This window comes from Mus caroli, chromosome 17, assembly GCF_900094665.2.
Source record: "Mus caroli chromosome 17, CAROLI_EIJ_v1.1, whole genome shotgun sequence".
Lineage (NCBI taxonomy): Eukaryota > Metazoa > Chordata > Mammalia > Rodentia > Muridae > Mus > Mus caroli.
Genome location: NC_034586.1, coordinates 27,331,869 through 27,342,772, shown reverse-complemented (window position 1 = coordinate 27,342,772; position 10,904 = coordinate 27,331,869). Strand labels below are relative to the sequence as shown.

General features: G+C 48.9%; 1 protein-coding gene across 2 annotated transcripts in view; it reads right to left on the bottom strand.

Annotated features, from left to right (window-relative positions):
* Window positions 1-10,904, bottom strand: part of Pde9a (phosphodiesterase 9A) — an 89,102-nt gene that overhangs the window by 6,902 nt on the left and 71,296 nt on the right. For both annotated transcript variants that reach the window (XM_021149321.1, XM_021149322.1), the window contains exons 10-14: window positions 10,245-10,331; window positions 9,407-9,511; window positions 9,152-9,234; window positions 7,712-7,868; window positions 3,095-3,208 (exon numbers count right to left, since the gene is read on the bottom strand). In XM_021149321.1, coding sequence (XP_021004980.1) covers window positions 3,095-3,208; window positions 7,712-7,868; window positions 9,152-9,234; window positions 9,407-9,511; window positions 10,245-10,331 — 546 coding nt within the window. The remainder of the gene's footprint in view (window positions 1-3,094; window positions 3,209-7,711; window positions 7,869-9,151; window positions 9,235-9,406; window positions 9,512-10,244; window positions 10,332-10,904) is intronic.

The following is a 10,904-nucleotide window of genomic DNA, read 5'->3' as shown; positions in this document are numbered from 1 at the left end:
GGCCAGCCTGGTCTACAAAGTGAGTGCCAGGACAGCCAGGGCTACACAGAGAAACCCTGTCTCGAAAAACCAAAAAAAAAAAAAAAAAAAAAAAGCAATGGAAGAGCCACATGCCCTCTTGTGTTTGAAACAGTCTCACTCTACAGCTCAGGCTGGCCTTTAGAGCTCAAGGCTGGCCTTGAACTCCTTATCTTTTTGCCTTCCAGCTTCTAGGATGACAGGTTATGGGTCACTAGGTCTGGTTGTCAAAACAAGAACAAAGCAAGAAGCTGCAAATTCAAGGTCTGCCTACGGGGTCAGCCAGGACAATTTGATGAGACTCTCGTCCCAAAGTGCAGAGTAAAAACAGGGCTGGGGACATGGCTGAGTGGCACAGTGTTTGCCTGTCACACAGGAACTTCAGCACCTTGACAAGTTAAGTAATTTTGTGACTGCAGAAAACAGAAGAAAAATATATGGAGGAGACATTGTCTTGTTCCAAACACAGAGCCTTCCTAATCAGCCTGTCTCCATGCCTGGGTCTACATGCCCTGCAGACACACCTCCCGTAATGGCACCAAGTGTGTGACTGGAAGTGACTGTGTAGGTCAACTCCTGTCAGCTTTCAAGCCACCCCAGAGCACATGTCCCTTGTAATATTGTCTTGGGCCCACAGCAACCTCTTGGGTGTGGTATCCCAGGAGGAGGTACCCCTCCCTCAGGAAGGAGACTGGCCGCTAGCTGGAGCTCATCAGGCCGGGGTCACACCAGTCAAAGGATTCTGCTGCACATGTTTTCCTCCTGAGCTAGCTAGAGAACTAACTGCCTGGCTGTGGGGGCTGGGATCCTGGTGCTCTGGCCTTGTGCAAGCACAAACATCACAAGATACTGTGACCTTCCTGTGTGAAAGTGGAGGCCATCATCGAGGCTCTGAGGGTGAACAGGCAGGAACATCTGTCTGAGGCATGCAACTGTAGGCTACGGATCCAGGGTCTACTTGCTTTGTTGACAGTCCCATGTAGGAGAGGGAGCATGGCCTGATTATGCACACAGCCTTGTGTCAGCATGGCAGGGTGGATTAATTCTTTCACTCTGCCTGGGACTTGAAGGACTTATAGATATTTGCTGTGTAGCCCCATTTTGGGTTCCTGGGCATCCATTCTTCTTCGCCACTCTGTATTGGAACTGGCTCCAATCTAGAGGCAGTTACAAGCTTGGTCTGGCTGGCCTCATGGGGGAACTGCCCCAGACTAGACACTGCGGCCTCGGTAGTGGCTGGGTCAGGCAGTTGCTATGTCTTTGGGCTGTGTTCTGGGCACTTCCACTTCCTTGGCCCAGGAGCCTCTGGCAGAGGCGTAGACTTTGAACTCTTTCTCCCAGACCTTTCTTAGTCTCTCCCTGAGCCTTTGGGGACCCTGCAAGTCCATCCAGTCTGATCTTGTCCCAGGGGAGAAGTGGAGCTCAGGGCGGAGGGAGTATTCCTCCTGCATTTACTCATTAGTGGATGGCTGGGCAGAGCCTAAAGGTGTGCATGCTTTGGTCTGGGTTATCATCCTATCTAGCCGCCTGCACACTGGGCAGCGCCCTTGACCTTTTGCATGCCACAAAGTCCTGAAGCTAGCTTCCTTCAGTCACAGACAGAAGTAAGGTACACAGGGTGCAGCCACCTTGCTTCCTTTAGCTCCTTACCATCATCCTTCATTCTTGGCTCTTTCCTTAGCAGATCTTACCACAGATCCAACATGGCCGTACAATAGCGCCCCCCCCTTTGTCTCTGCTTTTGCCTTCTATGCTTTTAGTTATCCAAAAATATATTAAACAGAAAATTCCAGAAATAAAGAGCCCATCTGTTTTAACCTCCATGCTGTTCTGAGCAACATAGAAAGATTTCATACCCTCCACCCTACCCAGGATGGGGGTCTTCCCTCTGTCCTTGGTCCATTTTGACATGTCAACTGCCTATTATTTACTGTGTGGTCCTCCTGTTACTCTGCCTTAGCTTGGTGTTAGGCTCTTCTGTGCCTGGTGTGTAAGTTAAACTTTATTGTGGAGATGTGTGAATAAGAAAAAGCATGCTATACACAGGGTTTGGCCTTCCCATGGCTTCAGGCACTCACTGGGATCTTGAGAGGTATCCTCTATGGACAAGAAGACAACTGTACCTCTCTTCTTTCCTTGGAAAGGGGGTGCTCTTGAAGGCCCCAGCTTGGGGAAGACACATCCTCCCACTGTTTAGATGTTAGTCACGAGGGCCCTTACTTCTCTGCATCCCTGTCTGTTTAGTGGGATTCAGCATTTTTGGAGTAATGGCTCCACAAAGGCTCAGAGTCATGGGATGGAAGCCACAAATTAAGCCTCACCTAAGAAAGGAACTCTTGCCTACTGTCAGTCACTTTGCCTCAAGAGGGGCAAAGTGGTGGTATTCGCTTTAAACACATTTATTTTATGTGCATGAATGCTCTGCCTGCATGTATGTATATATGTATGTATGTATGTATGTATGTATGTATGTATGTGTGTGCAATGCCTGCAGAGGCCAGAAGAGGGCATCAGACACCCCACCCCACCCCCAGATCTGGAATGAAACATGGTTGTGAGCTGACATTTGAGTGTTGGGAACTGAACCCAGATCCCCTGCAAGAGCATCAAGAGTTCTTAACTGTTGAGTCAGCTCTCCAGCCCCAGGATACTAGTTTTAAAGAAATTAAATGGCTTAAAAGAGACTTTGGTACATGTCTCTGAAATAAAGCACAAAACAATTAACGTAATCTCTGAATGATGGGATATTAGTTGTTATTTATTTTGTTAACGAGTTTTACTCACTTTGAAATTAATTAATTTTCCAGTGCTGTGGATTACAGGGATGAACACATACTGGGTTTGCATTTTAGTCTTTATTGAGAGGGACAGACACTGGACACACTCAGGCCATCTCCTTAAGGAAGGAGGCGGTGCTTGAGTCACAGAATACTCTCCAGGAGGTAGCCTTGCCTACTGCTGGCCTGGGAAGGGTTGTGATACTGTAATCCAGTCCCTCCAATACTCCATGGCCAGGTAAGACACTGGGCTCTTGGGGTTTCTCACCCAAGCTCAGCTTTCTAAAGACGCAACTTACCAGAGTCAGGTGCTCCTCATTGCTGTAGTCAAAATTCTCCATCTTTTCTTTGAAAGAATCCATAATTTCAGCGTGCCTTGCCATGTCGGTAGCCAGGATCAATGTGATCATCCCCTGGACAGTGAGAAAGAGGACACGGTGTCACACATACCAGAACCTCACACTCTGCTCTGTGCGACCATTGCCTCCACGTCCACAGGCTGCAGATCACAGGCTGACAGATGGGTCATCAATGTTCACTTGTGAAACCAAACAGATTTTAGCCAAGGCTAGAAGTGTCCTAGATTTTGTCACCAAGTCTGCAATTAGCCCTGTTCAGAGCTCGCTGATGGGTTTCAGTAATAGAGTTTCCAAGATGGTTTTCCCAGTGCCTCATTTATATGTGACTATGTATAGGTTTTCTAAGTCAGAACATACTTGATAACATTCCCACTCTGAAGTTTGTAAATGGCCTTGAGGCTATAGCTGTGCTGTGGTTTGAACATGGTTGATGTCCTCCTAAACTCAGGTTGAAATCTGGTCCCTGCGGTGGCTGTATTACAAGGTGGGATACTTAGGGAGTGTAGGGGTTTTACCCTCATGAAGCATTCATAGTCTTCCCCAACCCACCCAGCACTGGGTTAAATCCACAGAGTGAATTCTCACTCTTGTCTTGACTGTCTGTCTGTCCACATCCCTCACCAGAAACAAAGCAAGTGTGGATACCAAGCTCCTAGACATTCCAACCTCAGAACTGTGGATGATCACAAACCTCTTCTCTTTTTACATTTCCCAGTCTGTGCGATTTTATTATAGCAGCTGAAACTAGACTAAGGCAGTTTCTTTGTTAACTAAATACTGGCTTAGAAAAAGTAGCGTAATTTGAAACTATAACTTTCATTTCTCCTGCCTACCTAGCTTTCGGTGAATCTACGGTATTCTGCTTGTCTATATGTCCGCCCATCTTTCCTTCCATCCATCATCCATTCACCGTCTAACCATCTGCCACCCACCCACCCTCCAACTCATCCATCTATCATCCAACCATCTGCCACCCAGTCACCCACTCATCCTTCCTTCCATCAATCACCCAAGCATCTGCTGCACGCTCCTCCACTCATCCATCTGCATTCAACTCTTCCATCTATCTCTTCATCCACCTGCCCATCTACCACCAAGCCATCCATCCATACATTTACCATCCATTTGCCACCACCCATCCATCATCTACCTGTCCTATCCATCTATCCATCCATCTATTATTCATCCATCTTTCCATCTGCCCATCATCTATTTGCCCCATCCATCCCCCATCTATCTATCCATCCATCAACCATCCATCCATTTATCATCTATCCATTTCTCCATCTATCTATTCATCCACCCATCAACCATCCATCCTCATCTATCCATTCTTCACCCATCCATCCATCACCCACCGATACATCCACCATCCATTCATCTTCCATCTATCTATCCATCCATCATCTATCCATCCATCATCCATCCTCTATCCATCTATCTATCCTCAGTCTATCTATCATCCATCTATCCTCCATCCTCCAACCATCTTCTATCCATTCATCCATCCATCTATCCATCCATCTAGCACCCTTCCAGCATCCATTCATCTTCCATCCTCTATCTATCTAACCTCTATTCATCCATCTTCTATCTATTCATCATCCATCTATCCATCATCCATCTATCCTCTATCTGTTCATCTATCCTTTATTCACCCATCATCCATCTAACCTGTCTATCCATCCATCCATCCATCTTCTGCCCATCTATCCACCCATCCATCTATCTATTCATCCTATGTTTATCCATCCATCCATCTATCCATCCATCCTCTAACCATCCTCTATCCACCCATCTATCCTGTCTATCCATCTATCCATCCATCCATCCATCCTGTCTATCCACCCACCCACCCATCCATCCATCCTTCATTCATTCTCCATCCATCCATCCATTCATCCTCCATCTATCCATCCAGTCATCATCCATCCATCTATCTATCCATATCCATCCATCATCTATCTATCCAACCATCCATCCACCTACCCCACAAACATTTACATAACATCTTCATGCCAGGTGTAGAGCTTTGCTCTTCCAAGAAAACAAGACCACCAGCCTCAATTGCTAATGTTGGACAGTCAATATGAAGAATCTCAAATGTGTATTTTTTGTGTGTGACATCACTTTGCATTTTGAATTATGAACTTTTTTCTGTAAAGACTAGTATTAATAGGACATTCAGTTATCCCTCAAAATCTTCAATGACAAAACTGTTTTGTGTGGGTGAGTGTGGGTGCACATGTGCCGTAATTAGTTCATGTGGAGGCCAGGGGACAACTGTGGCTGTTGGCCCTTGCCTACCACTGTTGTTTGTTGTAGTGTACACCAGGCTAGTTTGCCTGTGAGCATCAGGTGATCCTCTTATCTCTGCCTCTTGTCTCCCTGTAGCTGTGCACTTCAAGATGCTGGTACTCCCTGTAACTGTGTGATTATAGATGCTAGTACTGCTGCATCTAGCTTTGTTGTGAATTCTGGGGGGGGGGGGATCTGAACTCAGGTTGTCCGACTGTGCGGCAAGTGCTTTACTTATTGACCCATCTCCCTATTCTGTGGTAAAATGTTTTTAAAATGTGGATACATGATTTTTTTTTTGAGACAAAGTCTTATTTTAAAACTCATAAACTTCTGAAGTAAGCCAAGCCTTGCTATCCCCATGGTGGCCAGCATGAAGAAGATCCTGTTTGTAGGAATTTATTGTCTCCTCACCCAATTAGATGACTCTCCGTCTCCTCTTGGGATGCTGCCTGACATACCTTGCAGGGAAAGCTGCACACTAAGGGATGCCCCATCAGGCCCCTGGGCAGTCACTGGGTGGTGGCACTGGTCTGGCCCCATCAGGCTCCTGGGTAGTCACTGGTGGCACTGGTGTGTGTAGCCATCACCCTTCCTAGCATTGCCCTTTAGCCACTTCAGAAAAGGCTGGTTATAGTCATCATAACAACCTGTGGCACACACTGATAGGGTGCCTCTATCTGTAGGCAAACATGAAGGAAAGGGCGGAAGCCTACACATAGAGGAGAGGGCGGAGGGGGCTGGACTGGGAATCAGTAGTTCAATATTGACTGTTGTAAGCACAACAGTTGGCTTGGAACCTCACAGGGAATGGACAAATAACGAAGTAATGTTTTATGCGGCAGGCTGCTCTTTGACAGAGCCAAGATTGTAGGTTCCCCTGGAGACGGATGAACATCTCCCCTGCATCAGTTCAGCTGTGTCGGGATGGAAGCCAGCCAGCCGAGACTCAAAGGGATGGCAACAGATGATTCCCAGAGGGCCTGGAGATGCTCCCTATGGGCACAGCCTGGATGGTCTTGCTGAGTACTACCAGGTATGGGATATAGTTCCTTGTAGTTCTGGGGTCTGGAAGGCCAGGATGAAGGTGCTGACATGTTCCCATTCTTCCCAAGGGTTGAGAGAAGCCTCCTTCCTGCCCATTATAACTTGTGGCAACCCATGACCTGGCTCTGTCTATACTGGTATCTGCCTCTATTGTCCCATGGCCTTTTACTATGTTCATGCCTCTGCTCTGCTCTGTCCTTCATAAGGACACTTGCCATTGGTTTAGAGCCACAGTGGCACCAGGAGATCCAACTGAAGTAGGTATGTGTGATGGTTTATATATACTTGGCTCAGGGAGTGGCACTATTAGAAGGCATGGCCCTGTTGGAGTAGGTGTGTCACTGTGGGTGTGGGCTTTAAGACCCTCATCCCAGCTGCCTGGAAGCCAGTATCCTGCAGCAGCCTTCAGATGAAGATACAGAATTCTTAGCTCCTCCTACACCATACCTGCCTGGATGCTGTTATGTTCCCCTCCTTGATGATAATGGACTGAACCTCTGAACCTGTAAGCCAGCCACAATTAAATGTTGTCCTTATAAGACTTGCCTTGGTCATGGTGCCTGTTCTCAGCAGTAAAACCTTAACTAAGACAAGTTATCCAAGTACAGTATGCCAAGACATCCTCCTTACCCCCAAATAAGGGCTCATTCATAGGTTCTATGAGGGTCAGCTACCACTGAGCTGACAGGAATCACTCTGGGTCCCTCCATCCCCTGTAAATGACACCAGTGGCTCAGTTATGGTTCACATGGGACTTTTGCATGGGGAGGGTGATGTTTTAAGCGACTAGAAGTGTTTGTCTCAGGGCAGGATAATCTGCTAGTATAGGTCATGGGGAAGATGAATGACCAGGTCCAGTGGGTAGCAGTAGCTGAAGCTACATGGCAGATACCAGCTCTACCAGGTTGCATGTACCACAGGTGCCGGTCCAGAAAGCATACTGTAGCCTTGGGCCAGATATTTCCCTTTCTATTCTCAGCTTCTTTGCTGACTGCAGGGACATAGGAGTCACCTTAAAGGGAGCCCATTAAGGTTGTAATAATAATAGCTGTGACATGCAAGTGACATCAGGTATATATGGCAAAGCCCATCTTCTTGGGGACCACTCTGGGCCCTGGCGGAAGAGTGGGCAACCCTGATGGGCACTGCTTTCACCAAACCTCTGCAGAGTGGAGCTCTGCTCTGAGCCCACGAAGCTCTGGCCCCACATACCTGCCTGATCTGCCTGAAGCCCTCAGGTGGCACACTGGCGAAGATGTTGCACTCAGGTCTTGCCAGGATCTGGAAGGCAATGGCGCAGTGGTGGTTCTCAAGCGGTGAGATGTCGTTGTAGCGCACAGCAAGTTCCGTGCGGGCGTTGATCTGGTATCTAGGGTACGTGGAGAGAGCGGGAGGCTCAGATGCCTCAACACTGGCATTGGCACGTCATAGTGTGCGTGGTGGCTGCAGAGGCCGGAGGGGCGCGCTTAGGACCAGTGACCGGGTATCATCCTCACACACCAGAAACTTCCTTCTGCTGCACCTGACTATAACTAGATATCCTGTGCCTTTAGGTCTAACCTGAGACCTTAGCTCTCTCCCTGAGTGACATCTTGAAGGTATCAGGGTTCTAAAAACTGCCAGGTTTTTCAGTATAGGAAAAGGCAGGATTTTGGAAAAAAGAAACAGGTTTATTCTCTTAGTGTCTGTCATCTGTCCGTCTAAATATACATATAAAACAGGATCTCATTCGGTAGCACAGGCTGGCCTGGAACCTGGCATCTTTTTGCTTCTCTCCCAAGAGCTGAGGCTACAGGAGCACCCCACTGTGCCATTCTAAGGGCTGAGTTTTGAGGGGTGGGGTTAATGCTAAAATGAAGAACTCTTTGCCAGCTTCTTGTTGGCAACTGTGCCGACCACTAAATAGGTAGAATGGTAATAACAGATACGTTCTTGGGACAGCTCTTAAGGAGCACTCACAGCCACAGTTGGCATCTATCCTGTCCCGACCAGCCTTTGAAGACCCACACTGTCCTGACAAATGGTGGCAGTAGCCTCAGTGCATCTGATGATGATGCAGGACCACAAAGATTCATTAGGAAAAAAAAAAAAAACCCTACATGTCACTGAATGCAAGCTTACACCATGACAGTGGTCTGTCCGTCCCATGTGGTAGCATTCTACCCAATGCAGACAGGAAGGGCTTAGTTAGTGTCCTAGATCTGGGCCCATCCTCTTGGCCTCATCACATGCAAATTCCTTCTGCTCTGTCCCAATGTACCAATCACCCTGCCCCACCCCCAGCCCCCTCTGCCCTTGCCTTTGGAAGCAGCCTGAGGAAGAAGCCTCCTGGCAGAAAATAGTAAAGAGACCTGCTGTCTCTACCTCGGGGAGGGGACAGGCGGCTGCTGCCCTGCACCTCCAGAGCCTGGGCTGACACAAAGGGACTGTGGCTGCCTGTAGGGTTTGGTGGTCTTGGAGGTTCCATTCCCGGGGAGGCCTAGGGGCCTGGACAAAGTCCAAAAGCTGGGAACTGCATCCTGCAGGAATGGGGGATGGGGGGGGGGCTAGGTTGGCAGCTCCGTCAGAGAGCTGCTCAAGGGACAAGCTGAACTTCCCCTGAGAGAAGGGACACTTTTCAAAGGAGAACCGAGAAAGAAATCCCAAACGTACGTATTGTTGTACCCTGGGTGGTCCAGGTCATGGCAGATGGCTGCAGTCATCAGGACCAAGATGTCCATCTGGGAAAACTTCTCCTGGATCAAGTGAGAGTCAGGTGGTCTGTCCTCCTCATGGGAGGGCAGGAGGGGTGGGTGACAGACTGGGCTGCAGTGACGGGGAGGACACCGTCCCCCATGGGCTGGGGGAGAGGAGGACCTGGGTACACAGCAGGGTTAGGGACAGAGGGTAGGGGCTGTCAGGACCCACCTGGAGGCCACAGAGCCAGACCATACTGTACATCATCTGTGTCACACAGAAGCAGTGCCGGAAGTTGTGGAAGGGGTTGTTCCTGTAGTTGTCATGCACACAGAGCTGCGGGGAGGAAAGGGTGAGTCCCCTGAGCTTGATGTCCCCTGCTCCTCTAAGGCTCCCAGGGTTTTGCATACTCAAGCCCAAGGCCTTGGGAACTCCCAAGTTCACCAATACGGGACAGAGTGGTCCAGGAGCCCTGCAATCTACTACTACTCTACCATCTGGGACAGTGACTAGGGTATCCCCCAGGTGTCTGCTGAGCCACACTGGCATAGGAAGTTGGGAGTGAATCAGGGAGCATTTCATCAGAATCTCTAGGATCCCGGGCCTATGGGATAATGGACAGGATTTCAGTTCTTGGTTAGAAGTAACATTCCATTGCTTAGAGAAAGATCTGCTACGAAGCCCTCCATACACCTATCCCACCATGCACACTATGCACAACCCCAGACAAATACGCTCTCACAAACTCCCAGAGACACACACTCACACCCACACCACCGCAGAGATATACACCCTCACAATCATACGCATCCTCCCAGGCACATGCCCAGACACACATGACACTCGCAACTCCACACACCCCTGCTTTCGTGCGCTATCCTGTGGGTCTCTTTCTGATAATTGTACTGTTTCCTTGCTCCTCTGAGGGACATGGGGGGAACAGATGGGACAAATGACCTCATAGGACTTCCTTGATACCAACACCCACTCTGCAGAAGCCCGCCGCCACCAGGGCATGCAGGGCAGTTCACTCTAGCGTGATAGGGAGGAAGTGACAGGTCCTACTTACCAGCCACCTGCGGAGTGTGATTGGGTTGATGCTGAAATCCCTGACCAGACCAAGGTCGTGGTACATATGTTCTAAACAGCTCAGCATCTGTGGGAACAGGGCCAGGGGTCAGGGGTCAGAAGGAGGAGGTATACCTGCTCCCCTTTGTTCCCATGTACTGTCCTGGATAGTTCCACCAGGGTGACCTGGGAAGGTGAGTTTCAGCCGTGGATGAGAGAATCCAATTTTAGGATCACCCAGATGGGCTATGGGTCTGTAGGTCTCCTGGGAGTGAAGTGATAAATTCAGAAGCCCATGGGTATTCCAGGCAAGGTAGCAACTCTGTGTATGCTGACGCTACTTCAGAGGATGTATAATTTGAGCAGAGGACTAAGGGTCAGGAGGAGGCCATCCTCCATCTACCAGTTGACATCCCCCATCCGCCTTGGGTGCTCAAGGCTGGAGATGGAAAGGGCTTTGATGAGCTGAAGTTTGCTCCTCTTATTGGGACCGGAGATGCTTTTTGATGTCTTCTTGATCTGAAGGGTGAACTGCTTGTCTGAACGAATCTCATTTCCAGGAATTCTGTTGTCTGTGGACACTTGGGGGGGGGGGCGAGACAGACACGGTATTTAACCCCACCAGTTATTTTGCAGGTCTCTGCAGACATCTCCCAGAGTT